The sequence below is a fragment of the Amblyomma americanum genome, chromosome 1 (assembly GCF_052857255.1).
Source record: "Amblyomma americanum isolate KBUSLIRL-KWMA chromosome 1, ASM5285725v1, whole genome shotgun sequence".
NCBI classification, from domain to species: Eukaryota; Metazoa; Arthropoda; class Arachnida; order Ixodida; family Ixodidae; genus Amblyomma; species Amblyomma americanum.
In genome coordinates this window covers 72,413,897-72,433,377 of record NC_135497.1, presented here as the reverse complement: position 1 = coordinate 72,433,377, position 19,481 = coordinate 72,413,897, and the positions used below count along the sequence as shown (strand labels likewise).

The following is a 19,481-nucleotide window of genomic DNA, read 5'->3' as shown; positions in this document are numbered from 1 at the left end:
CACGGAAATTCAACTGCAACGGCCGGGATCGAGCCTGTGCCTTTCGGGTCAGCAGACGAGCGCCATGACCACTCAGCCACCGCGGCGCTCGACTGATACGTATGTTTTGCGTAGGTGCATGTGCGTGCATATCTTTTGTGTAGGTGCATGTGCAAATGGCAATTAAAAAAAGAAAATGCGTCGAAACGTTGCTGTGTACCGCTTTTGCATAAAATCCTGGCCATCAACTTCTTGTAATGCCTGTAAACATGATCGAATTCAGATCATTGGCATGCTGACACGAGTCGCGCAAGGTAAAGCATTTGTTTGTTCATTTATTTATAGTGATGTGCCTAATTACACCCGTTGGCCTCTTAGAACTGCGAAAGAATGCCAAACTGGATCAGAAAGAGTGGGTTCGCTGCTGTACTGCAGGGCGAAGAAGCGAGACGGAGGAAGCTCTCGTGTGCACTATTCCTTCTGTCACAAGTTCGGGCTACGGTTAAACCACGAAACTTCTGCACTTACCCCCCGTATGTTGTTTTTGTTTTGTTTTTGCATGATGAACATGTTTTTGAACAAAAATTATGGCTGCGTTTCGGAGCTCGCAGTGCTGCTCATCAAAACTAGTGCGCTGCGCGGCATAGCTGCTGCTGCTGCGTATCGAGACAGCCAGCAGAATTACCTGTGGCAGATACATGCGTATTGTGGCTTGACAAATTTGCCCTTCTGACTCAAGGACAAATTTGCATGAATTTTGGCGCCATTGTCAACTGTCAGCCATGACCAAGCGTTCATGAATGCAGATGTTTGCATTGCTCAAGTATACTAGGCTTATATAATGGCTTTTTTGTTCAGTTAGGTGCAGCTGCGTTGGCTGCGCGCTGATGAAAGATTAAGAGGATTGCTTATGCTGCCATGAGGTGCAAGCAATCGGAAAAAAGCAAAAAGGCCTACAGAGCTCAAAAGAGTTCAAGACTGTGTGCTTTAAAGACAGTGCTGGAAGTGGCCTTAGCTCAGCATGGATGTGAACCAGCTGGAAAAGGCAGAGTTTACAAACAGGAAAGAAAGTAAGATAACGAAAAGAGAAATATTGACGCACATATTTTGTGCAGGCAGTTTCGGCATGCTGCGTACCACCAGTTTGTCTAGTTAACGCGTAAGAGGCTGGGGGAGAACAATTGACGGATTATACCAAGCTGTGTGCTGAGCGCTGTTCAGAAGAAGTACCATGCCAAAACTGGTTTATATACAGGCATCAACCATTAAACGGAACGCCCGAATGAGAGAAAGTAAACGACACCGGCAGATGATTACGTTGACCTGTGGTTCGCCAAAGCGCGGGCCGCAGCGAAGCAAGCGCAGCCGGACGGCCGGCCGACTCTCCGTGAATGGCGTCACTTCCGCCAATTCTCCCTTTTTCTGGTCCCCCCACCCGACGCTTCCGGAAGCGATGAGGGCGTGCTGGCAGCGGGTTTTTAAGAAGCGATTGCAGCTCTGCTTGTGGACAGAATTTGGAAAAGATTTACACACGATTTTCAAGGTCCCTTCTTCCCAACCACAGCGTTTCGTGCGATTTGGAAACCGTTTCAGCTTCCCTTTAACAAAAATGCTGGCTGGTACTAAACAACATTCACTTGATCTCAGTTCGGAAGAATACTTCATTTGTTTTTTAAATCTTGATCCATTTTAGCTGGGGCACACGGTATATCACTGTGGGCCCCCAGAAAAATGCCCTCCTACCACTTGCAGATTTATAAGCAGTAATTAGATCTGTTACTTTCATTACATAGACTGGTATCAGAGCATTCCAGGCCTACAATTAGCATCCCATGTCGAAAACCCACAGGTCTGCTGTAAAAGCATTTAGGATTGTACCATCCAAAGTGCTGCCACTGAGTGAGCAAGGAGAATGAAGCTACTGGTATAGCAAGTCACAAGTTCCAAAGAAGGCATCCCTACTGCTGTCTGCAGGCTTCTGCATAGGACTGTTGTGCAGATCCATCATGTTTGTTGTGCAGACTAGCATTGGAGTGTCCGCCCAGCAGGCTGATAATCAGTATTCCTTGTTGAAAACAAAAAGGTTTGTTGTGTGAAAGCTGTAAAATCAAAGACTGCTGTTCAAGCCATGTCATTTTCAAACCATGCCTGTTAACTCTTTTGCTATATATAGCTGTAAAAAGCAACTATTACCACAGCGGTGGCCTAGGGGCTTGAGCGTCCGTCTCGCATGTGGAAGGTGCGGAGTTCAATCTCGAGTGCAAAAACGGGTGTCCACCGTTAATACAATGGTTACAAACTTCCTCCTGCCCTCGTGCTCAGGTTCAATGGGGTGAAATTCTTGTAAAATGGGTCTTTGACTCTATTTTGTGTAAAGAAAAATACCTTAAGTAGGCACTTTTTGGCCGAAGCTGCCTTCGTGCCAATCAAATTCAACATCAAAAAGCAACTGTTAAAAGTCACACACACACACACAAAAAAAAAATCTGAGCTGGTGGTCTCCTTATACAGCAATCCCTGCTCGTATTACCAGGTGCTGTATTTCTCCAGTTGCTAAATTTCTGTGGACAAGTATCTCTCTAGCTTCCATAGAATCCCATGCAACAAAACCTGAAATGCTACATTGCAGTTGGGGGTGCATTCTTGCATATGTTGCAAATGCCACCCCGGTTCCACGGTTCCATGAAAAACTTAAGTTCTGCTGTATTACACTTCGCTGCGTACAAATTAGTACCAGAAGCAGACAGCCATATGCCCGATACCACTAAGAGCTCCCTAGGAGCTCCAAAGCATGGGGCCAACTTTTAAATAATTTTTTTTTACGAATTCTGATTAAACTTTCCCACATGTCAGTAATGCTTTCAAACAAGAGCACAAAATTTCAGCACTATATCTGGACAACTTTTCATACAAATTTTTCCCCTTCTACACCTTGTGAAACAAGCGCCTACAGACTAGATAAAATGTGGTAGAAAAGTGGGTTCAATATCCAATGCATTTCTGAATGCATGATATACACATGACGACAATGTAAGATGTTTTTCTTTCATTAAAAAATTTTTCACTTTCATATTTTAGAAAGCAGTTGGCATAGACATGTCTAAACTGTTAACAAGATGTCCCACAAAATATCTACAATTATCAAAATAAAAAAGCAAGAATGTCACCACACAGAGTGAGTTCTGCGACTGCAATAAAACAAACAAGGTCAAAATAGACAAAAAAGTCATGGAGTAATCTGCTGAACAAGGTGAGCATCTAGTCAGAAAAGCGGAATAGAGAAAAATGACAATTTTCGAACATTTCCACAATTTGCAGTGCCACTGTAGTGCACAAAAGAATTTTACTCGAGTACTTCCTGGTGAATTTCAGTAAAGAAACTTTGGGATAGCATAGAAAACGAGATATACGAGCGGATACAATAACTTTAAAAAATAAAAGATTTTTCTAAAAGCCATTTTTCAGGCACATCAGGGTTGAAGAACAACCTTCAAGCTGTAGACCTTTTCAAAAAAGATCAATGGGCACTGCCATATTGGGCAATGGGCTGTGCTCGCAGTACAGGGAAGAGTTGAAGATTACGCTCTCCCACGTTGTCCTCACAGAACAAGAAACTGGTTTTCCCGAGGGTCATAAAAAGGTCTATAGGTTCAAGATGAAGCTGGCTGTTTATCACACATGCGTTGTTATGTCCAACTGAAATATGTAGCAGAACAGTCAATACATCCATAGCAATGCAGGAGCAAAAATAAAGGTAATAAGGCAGAGAGAGAGCCAAGTATGATTAACCTTGCAAAGGATGAAGCCTCCAAGTCGATCACATGTGCACAGAGCATTCAACCGCTACACATCAAAAGAAACATGTTCTAGGTGCTAAAAACCACACTCACACCAAGGTGCCATGCAGAATCACATTTGATCAATGGAAGGGGACATGTATACAGAGCAGGAGTTGGTGATGTCACATGCATCACTCATGATGATCGTGATGAGGTAGTGCTAGCCCTAGGCTACTTCATGAACTAAGCAAAATGTGTCAGATTAACCATTCTAACTAGTGAACTGCATAAAACGTTCCCAGAATTGCGTACACATATTGAGCAGACACTTGCTGGAATGTGGCTGCTCTGGTCAGGAATCATGACTGTCACTGTGCCATCAGCAACAGAACACCCCAGCAGGTGGAAAAACTCACTTGTCATAGTCTCCCAGAATGCTGTAGCAGTACGACCGGTTCCCAAAGTAACTGAAAGACAAAACATTAGGGCACACCTTACAACAACTGCCACGATATGGCAATTTGCTTATGGGGAGAGCAGAGCCAGACTGAGATGCTGTGAACAACTAGGCATAACCCTGCTCGTTTAAAAGAATTATTAGGTTTTATGGGTTTAACGTCCCAAAGCGACTCAAGCCATGAGGGACGCCGTAGTGGAGGGTTCCATGTAATTTTGAACACCAGCGGTTCTTTTAATATGCATTGACATCGCCTACAGTGCACGTGCTTTAGCCTCCATCGAAATAAGACTACCATCAAAATGAAATGGCAATATACGGTATTTAAGCTGTTTTTGGTTACGGCACACTGCCACTTCGCACGAAGTTTTTCCGAGGTCCTGTGAGGTACGCCTTAATGAGGTTTCGATGGAGTGAGCCTAACATAGCTTGAGGTGAAGAAATGCATAACTTGACCAGTTTCAATGTCTGCTGCACAAAGTTCCCGGAAACTGCTTATAGCACAACTCAGTCATGCTCTCTCAAAGAGGTCAAACTGCAGTTTCTGTGACTGAAGAAACAGAACACAAGTAAGAGCCAAGAATGAGCAACGCACTAACCTCTGGTCTTGTGGGTACAACTTTATAGCCTGGGTAAATAGGTCAACAGCCTCCTTGTGACGGCCGACGTTGCACTTATCACATCCTTCACCTGGTAGAGAGAGAGAGAAAAACAAAGGAGAAATTAGCTTCCCCATGAGATGGCTTGCATACGTTCATAAAGCCTTAAAAAATTCAACCCTATAAATACCAAATGAGAGCATGTCAGAAGAACTACAGTCGAGCCTGAACATATCAAACACATATATTTAGAATTATTGGCTACATCAAACACAGATTATCCCCCGTGTAAAACCCTGTGAAAAAGTACAGGAAAGTCATGCTGTAAATCAATTTCCCCGGCCGCTCGATATACTGTATAAACGCGTGTAAGGGCCACACCCATGTATGGGCCGCACCCTATTTTCCCCAAGGAAATATTAAGAAATTAATAATTATATCTGTGTAAGGACCGCACCCAAAATTTCCATGACCCACAGGGGATTAGCCTTCGAAATGCACACGGCATGGCCTCTGCGATCAGCTCTGGCTGCGAGCAACGGTGTGCTTGATCGCAGGGCCGACGCATGCGCACAGGAGCTTCCAGGTGCCGCCCATGGATGGCGCCCGAGGCCACAGATCATCATCATCGTCAACTTTTTCCTCCTCTGCAAGCTCCTGCTATCCATATCGGCATTAGTATCATCAGCTCTAGCCTTTTGTGGCTGTCAAAGGTGCGGGAGTCGCGGGAGTTGTGGTAGCATGTTCACTGTAGTTGAGGCTTTCGCGTGCTGCCATCGAGCGTTAGTTTGAGCATGATGGACAAGCACCTTAATAGCTACATGGCTGAAAGCTTCCTGCCGAACACAGCAAGCGTGCGGCGGGCAGGAAATTCGACGTGGCCGAGAAGTGCGTCCGACGATGGTGCAACCAAGAGGATGCATTGAGGAAAACAAGCTGCAAAAAGCGCGCTTTCCGAGGCAAGCTGTGCAAGTTTCCCGAACTGGAAGAGCTGCTCTGCTAAGTGATGGAAGTGTGGAACAACATCTACACATTGACAGCGGACATTCTGCGCGACTTCTTGTGGGTGAGCGTGCACCAGAGCACAGCACTAGCTCGGAGTCAGAATACTCCGCGAGTGACGAATGAACATAGAATAAATGCCGATCATTCCCCGATTGGTGTGTTTTCACTTAAAAAAAATTTTTTCCCACATTGTGTGTTGGCCCCTTAAATCTGGAAAAAAAAGTGAGGCCCTTACACGCGTTTATATGGTATTAAATTGCACGCCATGCCCTCCAAGTAATGCCTTTAACAGTGCTCTTTGATTACTTTCCGTGTACAGAGATGGGTCGGCTGCATAGCCTTGGGTACCTGCTGATGTGAAGCAATTGAACAGCTGCTTCCAAGGAACTTTCCATTGAGGATAGCAATTCAACTAGTGCCCTTTTGTTTACCTACTGCTTTATTGAGCGTCCTTGCTGAATGTAACTTTGGTGGTTCATAGTGTCTAGTGCCATTTGTCGGATCACATGCATGTTTCTGAATGATTATTGAAATTCACTACGAATGCTCTTTGAAAAATCCTATGGCCACTGACTCAAGGGGTATTGAGACTGCCTGTGTGACACGGGTATTACATGTACCACCTTTGCCAAAAGTAACCAGGCTGCTGTGACCATGCAAAAAGTGCACTGGTGCTGCGACCACTAGCTGCCCTTGGATGCAGGGATAACTTGCATGACGCAAACCTGCGCCATCCCTGTCCTTCTCTGGATGCTAAGTCTCCTGATAGCATGAGAAGCAGTAATGACAGCCTGGTTTTTTTTTTTGGCAAAGAGTACATTGCAGTGGCATGCAGGAAAGCTACCCTTCAAATGCTTGCAAACTGTGCAGCATTTTTTAAAGTATTTTTTTGCCAAACAGGAAGACATCCACCAGAACTTTGGAGCACTCACTATTCTACATTGTAACCCTGCTAACTTATTTTGCACTGCCGCTGTCATGTTCGAATTTCAGAAACTTCCGAGAGTCTAACAGGCTTTAAAGAACAGCAACTTTCCAGAGAATACAGCTAAGATTGGTGTGAAGAAAATAGCAATAAATAGATTAATAGATTCACAAGCGACGCTGGCAATTTACAAACTGAACATGCAATTTTCTTACATTTATGGTCGTCACAAAAATAAACACAGCAAAGCAAGATAGATTCACACACACACAAAAGGCATATTATGAAAGAGTCTCCCAATTATATCAAATATATTTAGAACATTCTGCCCGTTGGAAGAAATGCCCAGTAGAAGTGCCTGTAAGAATTCCAGTAAGACAAACGTACGTGCCAGCCTCCGACTCCGAACAATGACATCCTTTCCAGACTTCTTGGATACTTTGGGAATGACCCCACCGGAAGCAGAATTCGCTCCCTTTGTTTTTCGGCTTAGCGCCATTGACACAAAAGCACTGTTTGGGTCCAGCCCCTGCAAACAATTTGAGCAATGGTGCAATAAGAAACTTTTCAAGTGACACTTACTATTCATGCATGCATGTCCGGCATATTACCCAGATGTTCAGCATTCTACATACCTTGCAGGGTCACACTCACATAAACACCAGTGGATATGCATGTATCCACATGTAACTAGAACGTAACCCTTTCAAACGCTATGTGCACAATGATGTCACCAGCTTTTTAAGAGTACTAAGCCTATCGCTAATTTCATTGTTTAATACAAATTCAGAGCCATTCATATTGTAGCTGAGGCACACTTCACATTGTGTGGTGAACAAAGTAAATCATCATCATTCCTACCATCAGCCTCGTTATGCCCACTGCAGGACAAAGACCTCTCCCATATCCCTCCAATTAACACTGTCCCGTGACAGCTGCAGCCTTATCCCCGCAAACTACCTAATCTCGTCCGCCAACCTGACTTTCTACTGTCCCCTGCTACTCCTGCCTTCTCTTGGAATCCACTCCATTACCCTTACAGGAGGATGCTACCCTTGAAAACCGAAAAATCGCGACAAAAAGTCGACTTTTGGAAAAGTGCATATTCCGGCAGTATGTGTCATAAACTACCTTTTTTGTAAATATGAACAACTAATTCATCGTGGAAGTAATTCAAATTAAATATCTAACAAGCCGCCGCGGCCGCCGCTGAGCTGCGAGAAAGCGCCGAAAATACCCCAACTTCGCACGGACGCTGTTCTTCAGCCAGCAAACCAAGTGCCGCCATCTTGATCTTGTTCTGTTCGTGAATTCTTGCTTTTTTTTTTTTGCTGCCTTGGACGATGGCGGCATGGTGGGAGCGTGGCTCGCTTGTGATTGGAGCCCTTAAAGAGTCTTTCGAGTTTCCCCCATTTGAAATGCGAGGCTGCGATTGGGCAAAGGGCGCGCTCCACGAGAACGCGGGTGATCGCGCAGCCGTGGTTGTCCCCTTCGGCGGTGGCCGGTGCATCGTGCGCCCGGTTGCCCTGGCTGGCTCTTTCTTTCGTTTTTTTCGCCTTGTGATCGGGTGTCGCTGTCTTTACGAACTCTCGCCGTGCAGTCCGAACAGTTTCCTGCAGACTGTTGACCGTTGCGCAGTCAGTCGCGATGCGTCCAACAAAGCTAAAGACGCTAAACGCGTTCGGTGCGCGAAGGCGTGCTATGAAGTTTGTTCGTTTGCCAAAGCGTGCCGCCAACAAGGACTGTCGATGCTTCCAGCCGCGTAACTTCTGCTACATCGCTACTAGACAGCGATTGCATCGCTGCTTCCAGCACCGTACCAGCTGCTTCATCGGTGCAAGAATGCGTTGCTTCGGGCATGCCTTGTGTACTGAACGCATCAACCTCGGTGATTGCGGCCTCCAGCTCCTGTCTCGCATCTACCCCGAAGCGTGACAACGCGTCACCCTCCGTTCACTTGGAAACGCATTTCTTGACGTGCGAGGAGATCGAAATTCTGGTTGCATCTCGGGAGCCACTTACCGGATTTCCATGTTTTTTTTTTTATTCCGTACCTTAATAAATTTCTGAGGGCAAGTCAAGCTCGTTTGTTCAGATTATTGTGTCTGGAATTTGTCATAAGCAATTAATATTGTATAATGAGGTCTAATCAATGACATTAAATTCAGTGATGTGCTAAAATTTTTCACCAAGGAAATTCAGCTAAAGGGCCTTGTCTTGCCCTGCAGTACCTATCTAGAAATAACCATAATCAATTTCACAGTGACAGCGCTGTTCTCAAATTCTCCAGGCCTGGAGTAAGGGACATATGTGAACCATTTTGTTATGCTCCTGTAACTTTAGAATCAGTGTGCACAGCTTCATGAAACTTATTTCTTCAAATGCTTGTGTTTTGAGCCTACCCTGAAAATTTCATTCAGATATAACAAGAAAGCCGGTGTTCTCGCAGCCTTTAAGGGCTGTTTTCTCAGAAAGTATTTTTTGCTGGCATGGCTGCTCATTCTGGCTGCTGCTCGGGAACCGCTTATCAAATTTCCATGGGGTATTTCTAATCCGTACCTGAATAAACCTGAGGCAAAGACAAGCCCACGTTTTCAAGTTATTGTTTCTGAAATTTGTCATAAGCAATTAAAATTTGCCCCATGAAGGTCTAATTAGTGACACTAAATTCAGTGCTGTGCTAAACTTTTCCAGCAAGGAAATTTAGAAAAAGGGCTCTGTCTTGCCCTGGGGCACCTATCCAGGAATGACCATAATGAATTTTGCAGTGCCTACGCTATTTTCAAATTCTCCAGGCCTGGAATAAGCGACCTATGTGAACAACTTTTGATATACTCCTGCAACTTGAGAACCAGTGCCCACAGATCTATGAAACTTGGTAGTTCTTCAAATGGTTGTGCTGTGAGCCTACCCTGAAAATTTCATTTAGATATCTCAAGAAACAAAAAAGTTGGTGTTCAAGGGTAGCCTCCTCCCTTAACGATCGTCGGCTATCTTGCCTTCGCATTACATGCCTTGCCTATGCCTATTATTCCTGGTCCTAACCATCAACTTGGCAGCATATGCTTCTAAATAGCCATGTTGGCTGACTGTTTTAGGCTTCTGGTGTTACATGCAGCTTCAAAAAGTAAATGACTGCACAATCCTCAGAGCACTTATTTGATAAATTCCAGATACTGAAAGCCAGCAGCAATTTTTTAACAGCCAAATTTGTGTACGGTCACGAATGTGTACAAAATGTCACGATTACAAAAGTGTACGCTCTCTGCTAGCAGTGCCTACAGCTGTGCCGAGCAACACACAGCCACATTTGAAAATTTGAAAACTATTCACTAGTATTTCTGTCTAAAAACAGGGAATGTAGTGAGCTATTTTCAGCGGAAAAAGGGACATCTGCTATTCTGGGAGCTGACACCGCATTAAAAATGCCTGGCAGCCTAGTGGAGTCAGGCGACTTGCTGGCCGCATCCCTAGCCAAGAAAGTACTGCCCTCGCCGCGTTAACTACAAAGCCAAGACATACGAACTGCTGATGCTGCAGAGGGAGCGGCAGGCAGAGCACAGGTTCATTTACAATAGTGAGCACACCAAGTGAAAAATGGTAATATCACCATAACAGTATGATAGCAATGCCATGAAAGGACACCATTACAGGACTAGGAGCGTAACCTTGTGTGCACGCACCTCTCAGAATAATAATAATAATAATAATAACAATAATATGCACACCAGTTTGGCGCTGATAAAAGCTGTGGCGACACGGGCTACTGGCATGCAAAGTTACGCAAAGCGCTGCACTTCATTGTTGTTCGCACTCTGAGGGAACAACGCTCAAGCTCGCTAAACTGAAATTCTGTTGTGTGTTATGAAGAAATGTGAATTGCAAATCACATGTTTGTCAAGCAAATAAGTTAATGCATCTTTGTTTCATGCGTGCGAGTTCCACTGCTTAGCTTCGATGGAACAGGGCTAACATGGTGCATGTATGCAGTCTTGTAAATGACTCAAACTCTTGGCACACACACAAACTAGTCTTCGGTAACCACAGCCAGATGCCACGTACTGTCCAAGATGCAGAAAAACAAAGGCCAAAAAAAAAAAGAATAAACAGTAATCCTGAAAAGTGATCCAAATGTTGCATGTCATGCTGCACTGAAGGCTTGACCAACCTCATCGCGTCAAAGACGTTGCACATCTCAAAAGTGTTGAGAATCTCGCAAAAAAAAAAAGACCAAAAGAGCACATTCTTTAACCATCAGCAACAAAAACGTCACCAGTTGACACAACCACTGTGCTAGATTAACCCCTTGCAGTCGTAAACATTTACCTATTTTACCTATTCTGTGAGCAGTCAAAGTATTTTGCTGTTTTGGCTGCCGCAAAAGAAAACAGCAACTGCACAAGAACAACTCATGGGACGCTTATTTTTGGCCTTCTATTATCTGCCCAAGGCTCTCAACGTTATTTGGGGCGGCGTGTTGTACCACTCAAAGCAGCTTCGAGAAAAAAAGCGTGCAACTGAATTAGGGCGAGCAAGGAAAAGCTAGTTGGCCAGACTGGAACGGCTGTTTCATGTTGTCAGTAGGGGCAAATCTAGGGACCGCAAAGGGTTAAAGGGGTTGTGAAAAGAAAATGAACTTGCCTGGTTATAACTTTTATTGCTTCTATAAACATTAGACATGTCGGTTCTGAAATATTTCGGTACAATATTGAGTCTGCATTTAACAAAGCCCGTTTGAAATCATTGCATCTGAAACCAGGCGACACCCTTAGCCGGCATAAGCATTATTCTACTACATCATCTTAAGACTAAAAAATGTAAACATATCTAACTTTCATTTGACCGAAAATAATAGATTTATACTAAAGCTAGAAAGTTGAAAAAGTGTCAGTTATTTGCAGACACAACTGCACTCCGTTAAGGTACAGCACGTGGTCACAGAGCGGTCACTGTCCTGGGATCAGTTTTGGTTCTGTTTCTCTATCCTCCATGACTCCATATCCATGGCTCTAGCCTCGCTTACATTTACATGAACCTCACAGCGGCGGGTTGAGTCAGGAGATTGAGCTGAGCAAGGTCAGTCCAACTCGACGACTCTCTGTTTACATGAACTCGATAAAAGCGAATCAACTCTCATGGCGCGTCCTGCGACGTGCAACTTCACGGGCAGTAAACTGGCTCCCTTTTCTGTTCACCCCTGCAGCAAATGCTTTCCCCAAGCGTGCAAGCGGATGAGGTGTAATCTGCAAAGGGGGCAGCGAGTCAACCCATGCCTTGCAGCGGAGTTGAGGGGTCGAGTCCAGTCGGCTCCCCGACCCGACTCCGAGGTGTTCACATAAACCCAGTAACCCAGGTTTTCGACCCGACAACCCAACTCAACTCAGCCCTGTCAGGATGGCTTGCATTCTCTGCGGCAGTCAGTGAAGGCTTGTACTGAAGTCGTTGAGTTAGTTTATGGTTTATAGGGTTTAACGCCGCAAAGCGACTCGGGTTATGAGGGACGCCGTAGTGAAGGGCTCCAGAAATTTAAACTACCTGGGGTCACCAATGTGCACTGACATCGCATAGTACACGGGCCTCCACAATTTCGCCGCCATCGAAATTAGACCACTGCAGTCGGGATCAAACTCGTGCCTTTCAGGTCAGCAGTCGAACGGCATAACCACTGAGCCACCGCAGCGGCTATACTGAAGTTGTATCTGACTATAGTATATTTTATTAAAAAAAAAATTATTTCCATCTGCTTTCTCATTGGTATAAAACAACATGGTTTTTAAGACAGACAACTAATTTGCTGTTCGTATCTGCTAAAAAAAATTTTTTGCCACAAAGTGGCCTCTTACCATATTTCAGCACACCCATGGTGTGGCTGAGGTAGGTGAGTGTACACAGGCTCACTCTGCGTAAACAACTAGTACCAAAGAAATACTCATGCTCCCACAGTCCAAAAATATCAAATAAAGTACCTCATCTGCCACTTTTTTTTTCTCGTCTTCTGTACTCATTTCTTCTGAACTGCTGCTCCTGTAGACAACAGTGGTTGGCATGCAGCATGTGGCAAGCGTGGAAAGAAAAGATGCAGTTGCATAGCAAAATCAGTAAGCAGACTAAACCGTAGAGCACAGTGACTGCACAAATCAATAAAATTTACAGTAAGTGACGAACAATAAATTTTAACTCTGGCAAAACACTTGCCTATCATACTTAGCAGATGACTTCTTTGCCTCCGCCTTCTCCCGTTGCTTGCGACGCTGGAAGACAAATGTAAGCGCATTCAGTGATACTACTGGTAAGCTGCAATCTTGAGAAATTTTTGGAGCACTAAAATTTAAAATCTGAAGCACTTTGGAGCAGTCTGGAGCACTACAATTTTCGAATATGGAGTACTTTGGAGCAATAAAGATTGGTTTAGAATCATTCTGGAGCATGTCGCTACCAAATCTCTTAGGTTCGCAAACAACACTAGAAAAGTTTGAGTGTAATGAAAAAATGTGCTACACCATTAATTTGGCATAGAATCGCACCCGAGATGTCTTTAATTAGAAGTTTTATGCTATATGAGTAGGGTTCTTCGGTTTTGGGTTTTATATTTTTTCAAACTCTGAAGGTATCGGGTGCTACTTTTCAAGTTGATAATAGGAGAGAAATCTGGTTTTTCGTGAAAACATTCCAAAATTCTGTTTTTTTTGCGGGTAAAATTTAGAAAGTGTAATAAATTATTTGATTTTTTTTAATCGGAGGGCAACAATAGGACTATGTTTCAGGCTAGCAAGCGGGGAAAAAAAAGTTCTCAAGAAAATATTCTGGAATTTGGCATTTCTTTGTTGATTAATAATTACTGGCAGTGAAGAGCCTGGATCAGTTTTGGAACAAGAACCATTTTATCCACACAAGCTAGTCGACTTTTTACACGTCCTTGTTAACGTACCTAATCATCTGCATGTACAGCATTTCAGTTTCCATACGTGACCTGTCCGACAGAACGTCCTGTCAACATCACAGCTGAAATTATCTACACTTGACATAGTCAACACGGCATTTGCTAGCCCAGGGTAGCACACAGTAGCATCATGCATGCCAATAGTCCATGACTTCAACACTTGTACTAGCTTCCAGCAAGTACTGGTCAAACTCCCCAGGAAGTGAGTCTACATCGTCGGTCATGGAAATCAAGAGAAGTCAGTAGTCGCCAAACTACACACTCTGCAGCCGCTTCTGCAATGGATCCAGTACGGCTCCCAATTTCCATAATGTCAACGGGTTTTTGCCTTTGTTGGCCGTCGCTCGCCTGCAGTCCAACTGGGGGCAGAGTAGTTGCGCGGCCACAGTTCCAGAAATCGGGCAAAAAACGGATTTTACCCGATTTTTCAGGGACATGTTCAGGGTGAAAAAACCGGGTAAAACTGGGTTTTGCCCAAAAACGAAGAACCCTATATATGAGGAGACACCTTTGAGAAATGTCACAGAATGTTTAAATGAACAGCCCATTCGCTGCATTTACTCTCGAGCCCAGCAGCTCAAATGTGCTGTGGCTCTTCACTTCTCTTTACAAAGCTTAAAAAGCTTAAACCTTCACATTAACACCTCTCCGGTTTTTCATTTTAAGCCAGTTCAGTCAATTTCTTGAACACTTGCGCTTGCCTCACTCAGAAGAAATTAATCGGATTAGACACCTCTTTATCCTTGTGAGGCAAGCCAGTTTTGATCAGGTCCTGTGCTGACTGAAGCATTGTCGGCATTTATGCCTGCAGTGCGCACAAAGCCTGCACTAGCCCTGAGCGATGTATAGAGTTTCATTTTTTAAACACATGGCAGAGCGTCGGGGTCACCATGTTGCACAACTGAAACGAATGACTTGTGCAGCACTGTGAAGTGCAAATGCAGCAACTCCATGCGGCTGAGCCCATTTATAACAAACACTCGCCTAGCATGAATGAGATCGACACGGCAGTTAAAACTGGATAGATCAAAACTTCCTGAACACAGTGCCCAATCGCAACGAAGACACAGGTGCCAGAAGCCCACGTGTAGGAATGTGTAACGTGGTGACAATCTTCATCGCAAATCTATATGTCAAAAATATTCCGCACACAATGCAAGAATGACGGGTGTTACACGTATGCGACAGCAAGAAGGCAAAAAATCCTCCATGCGAGCCCAGCATTGCCCCGACTTGCAGGAACTTCAAGCTCACTGCGAGGCTACCCAAGTTAGATGTTAATCTCGTGGGATGGATGCCGAGAGGATTGTTCTACCCTCTGCTGAAAAAGCTGGCAGGCAGTTAGTCTAACGTCGGACGGATCGTGCCTCGCAGCCATTTTAGCTGTCGGCCATGCTGCCTGAAAGATTTTCACAAACTGACTTGATTTTACAAGAGTAACTGCCATTTACTAGCTACAAAATCTGACTGCATAGCATGGTACGCTGTCTACATGTCATTGCCGTACCAACCCAGGCAAAAAAACCCACCAGGTCCAATTGGGGTTTCCAAATGAATCCAATTGGTTCCAATTGTGTATATGGGATTGTGTATTTGTACTTGGAATTGTGGGCATGACACCACTACGATCATGGTCAAATGAATGCCTTTGTTCTTGCTGCAGGTTTTTTTGCTCTAGGAAAGCTCGCCAATGGTACCTCGTTTTGGCTGCACCATCACCACTACTGCAAGCACCTGCAAAGAGCTAGACTAAAGACTGCGTGAAACCGCCGTCGCACCGCCACTGCTGTTTCTATATCTTGACAGGATCTTTACGCGGGCCTTGCAATAATAAAAAAAAAAAGTGAAAATTCTGATTTTGCAAAAATGGCATATTCAGTGTCAATACACTCAAAGTACCTGCCTAAAAAGTTCCAAGGCCTAATTCAACCTCCAATTACTAAAAAAAATACATCTTTTGCGCCTATGAAGCGCGGAAATGGTGATTTCGGAGCAAAATGCGACAGAACTTCGTGCCAGTCGCTTACCAAGACCGCGACCCCGATGGCTGCCATCTTGGTTTTATTTGAAAACTGGGCCCCTTCCCCACATCCTGGTAATACTCACTGCTATGAAATCTGGAACGCCCGTATTCTGCTATTTTTTGGGGCCTCTACGACGACTTTTGAATGGCTGGCGCGCGCATTTCAAATAAAATTTTCTCAGCTGCGTGCTTTTTACCAACGAGACTAGCCTTACGGAAGTTATACTAAAGTATGTTCTCATGGTGCAATTTTTGTATCTACCAAGAAAATTTCATTTCATTTTTTTTTTGCACCTCAAGACCAAGGGGAGATGCGGGTCTTAAAATTAAAATTTTTATTCTTAAAGATATCATAATGAAATTGGGTGTGTATTTGAATTTCTTCCACCTGTTTCCAGAAATATAATTAGTTTTCACATACCTTAATTAGTTCTCATATTATGAGAAAATAATTCAAGCCTAACTAGATATTTCTTTCGGGTCGTTAAGACACTTTGCTCAATATTTTTGTGGTTCCGATTTGTAGCCAGACCTGCCATGCAGAGCTACGCTATATATATTGTTATAGAGATACATCACCATATAAAAATGTTCAAATATGTTGAAGCTCCATAATTACCAAATGTAGTTAAGGGACATCATTTCTCAGAAAATTTGATATGTTCGACTCAAGCCATAGACAATAACATAGCTCCAGAGTTCAGTTCATTCTAAATTCAATGGTATAAGGTTAATTTGAAATTTCACCATAAAAACGTAACAGAAACTACCATAAGGCTAGTCCATGTTGGTAAAAAACAATGTGAAGCTGAAAAAATGGCATTTGAAGTGTGCACACCAATAATTCGGAGGTAGTTGTAGAGGCCTCAGAAAACAGCGAAATGCAGATATTCAAAGAGGATTTCAAAATAATAATACCAGTATGTAGAAAGGGCACCAGTTTTAGAATAAGAGCCAGATGGTGGCCATGAGGGACGCGGTTGCGGGAAGTGAAGAGTGCAAAAGTGCTGTCACATTTTGCTCCGAACTTGCAATTTTGGTGCTTTGGAGACGTCAAATATATCCATTTTTAAGTAATTGGAGGTTGAGTGAGACCTTGAAAAATTTTTTGGCAGGTACTTCAGAGTATACTGAATCAGAGTATGCTATTTTTGAAAAATTGAAATTTTTAACATTTTTTTACCATTTCAAGACCCATGTATCCCCTTAAAGGGGTCATTCATAGTCTACCAACAAATAATGCTTTTACGTTGAAACTACTAGCCATGATGTTATTATGCATACTTAAAAAGTGTACGGCTCCATGCACGCATTTGAGCTAGAAATTGTAGAAAAACGATGCGTTGACCCCTTGAAGGATTACTAAATGATGATGATGGTCAACAGGCTTCAATTGGAGCCAACTAGAGATATTCCAATCAGTTCCAATTGTGTACTGGGAACCAAATGAAAGCTCCAGTTGGGACGATCCAACTGGAACCAACTGAAATGGTTTTATACGGTTTAACGCCCCAAAGCGACTCTGGCTATGAGAGACGCCATAGTGGAGAGCTCTGGTTAATTTCGACCACCTGGGATTCTTTAACATGCACAGACATCGCCTCCATCAAAAAGTGACCGCCGTGACCGAGATCAAACCTGCGTCTTTCCGGTCAGCAGCCGAGCACCATAACCAGTGAGCCACCATGGCGGCTAACCAACCAATTGAAATGTCCAATTAGTTGGTTCCGCGCTGTCGGTACGTGCCCTCGGTGAGAAAAAACATTGGGTCCAGTTAGGCTTTCGAACTGGTATGTTTGGTTCCAATTGCAGTCCGAAAGCCCAACTGAACCCAATGTTTTTTCTCACCGAGGGCACGCACCGTCAGCGCGGGCTCTCTCCACAAGTTTTGCTCGCCAGCTGTAAGCGTTCCTGTATATCGGAAGCATATAGAGGAACACTAGTCAGCAAAGACAAGACACTAGTCAGCAAAGCAAGATGCAATGTATGTGTGGAAATTGCCATATCTGTGCGTGTGAATTATACGCCCAAATTATAGCTATGTCACAATTAAACGCAATATTTTATCATCTAAGTTACGCGAGGCCTAATTGGCCAGCCAGTCTGAATCACACTGATGAAAGGTAGATTCTAAAGAAATGCAAGCCTGAGGATGGTGATTGACCTCCATCTTGACACATGCTCTGCTCGCGTTTAGTAAGTGAGAGAGAAATGGGCAGTGGTTCGAAAACGCATGCCAAAACTTCTCTGGACCAAAGACTGCTCGCGCGTGTCATAAAGAAGTACACCACGCAAATCCCAGTTGCGACGTTCGTTTTGTCCACTTACAGCAAACTTCGGGACATAAGGAAAGGATGCCATGCGACCAGCATGTTCGTTATAACTGGGCTTCAACGAACGTTACGTATGCGTCGATAGCTGGTGCAAGGTGCCGCTCAACTAAAAAGCAGCAAGTTTGGAGCAGTTTGGCACAGTTTTTCCCAATTTTTATCAGGAAGGTGCAGCTTATCTGGTTTGGCACAGTTTGGCGCATTTGGTGCAACAGTGGCGTTACTGCACATTGTGTCACCAGGATAAATCAAGCGCAACTATTCCTTATTTGTTTCATACCATTTAAAACGCATAAAATTTTTTTGAAGAATAGTAAAAGCCTGCCGAGAAGCATGCCACATTTGCATGGCTGCAGCCAAATGACTAGAAACAAAGGCAACTAAAAACTACTTCTTAGATGAAAAATGCTTGTTTTAATCGAGCATTTCCTGAAGTCCAACTTGAATGAAACATTTTAAAAGCATTCAAACCATTTTTTACAAAGAATATAACGAAGTACTAAAATTATGACACTGCATATGAAATCGCCAGGTGAAGATTTTTCCAGCAGCTTCTGTGAGCATTCACTGACAAACTCAAACATTAGCTAGAACGGGTATGGGCAGCAGGGGCGCTTTATATGCCACAACAGTGTACATTTCAGTAAGATAAGAAGCCTTCTTTCCAAACCGCATATTTTAGTTTTGCAAGAGTTCATCAAGTTCACAACAAGGACTGCAGAAAAAGTAGCTAGTCAAAGCCACAGCTGAACTGAACTGACCTTCAATTAAAAAAAAGCTTTGAATATTTATGATGTGCACATTTTTCTTTGAGAGAAAGTCTGCATAGCCCTGAACTTCGGTTGCCAAGCTGTACTCTCTTAACAAGAAATAACTAAAGTATTAGCAAAAAATGCCAGAACCAGTGGTGACAACGTAACATTTGTTTTAACTAGCTTTTTCCTTCGACAAAGTGCAAGAGGATGAGAATGCAGCTGCAGAGTGCCTGATGTAGCTTTGGACAGAATGTGCATGTTCTGCAACAGTTTAGGCCAGCATATAGGGGATAAGATAGCACACACCATCGCTGTACCATGCTGCAGTGTGAGCTTATGGTCTCTCCAGACACGTCAAAAATATGCTTAGTTTTTGCTTTTATTCTTTAACCGTGCTGACATCATGAAAAATACAGTACCATTGACGCTTCAAAAACCAGCAACATTTACTGCCATTGCGCGCCATTCGACACATACATAACAGCCAGCAGTGGTCCGCAGGCTCGAAGGCAAGCACCCATGTGAAAGCAGATGCCGCTGTTGGTGATGCTGCACCCTCTTTGCCATAAAACACCAAGCATACACCAATGCTTGAATTAGTGTCCACAACCTTTTTCTTAAAATTTTCAATTTTCCAAAAAAAACCGAGCAAGCACCTATACCATTATGTCCCATGTCCGGGAGAAGTT

The 19,481-nt window shown here is 43.7% G+C and overlaps 1 protein-coding gene across 4 annotated transcripts in view; it reads right to left on the bottom strand.

The window, feature by feature from the left end:
* The window catches only part of LOC144113010 (uncharacterized), a 79,196-nt gene that overhangs the window by 41,425 nt on the left and 18,290 nt on the right, over nt 1–19,481 (bottom strand). For 3 of the 4 annotated variants that reach the window (XM_077645876.1, XM_077645874.1, XM_077645877.1), the window contains 5 exons: nt 12,940–12,995; nt 12,711–12,768; nt 7,132–7,273; nt 4,815–4,905; nt 4,175–4,225 (listed from right to left, as the gene is read on the bottom strand). In XM_077645876.1, coding sequence (XP_077502002.1) covers nt 4,175–4,225; nt 4,815–4,905; nt 7,132–7,273; nt 12,711–12,768; nt 12,940–12,995 — 398 coding nt within the window. The remainder of the gene's footprint in view (nt 1–4,174; nt 4,226–4,814; nt 4,906–7,131; nt 7,274–12,710; nt 12,769–12,939; nt 12,996–19,481) is intronic. The other variant, XM_077645875.1, reaches the window with a different exon arrangement.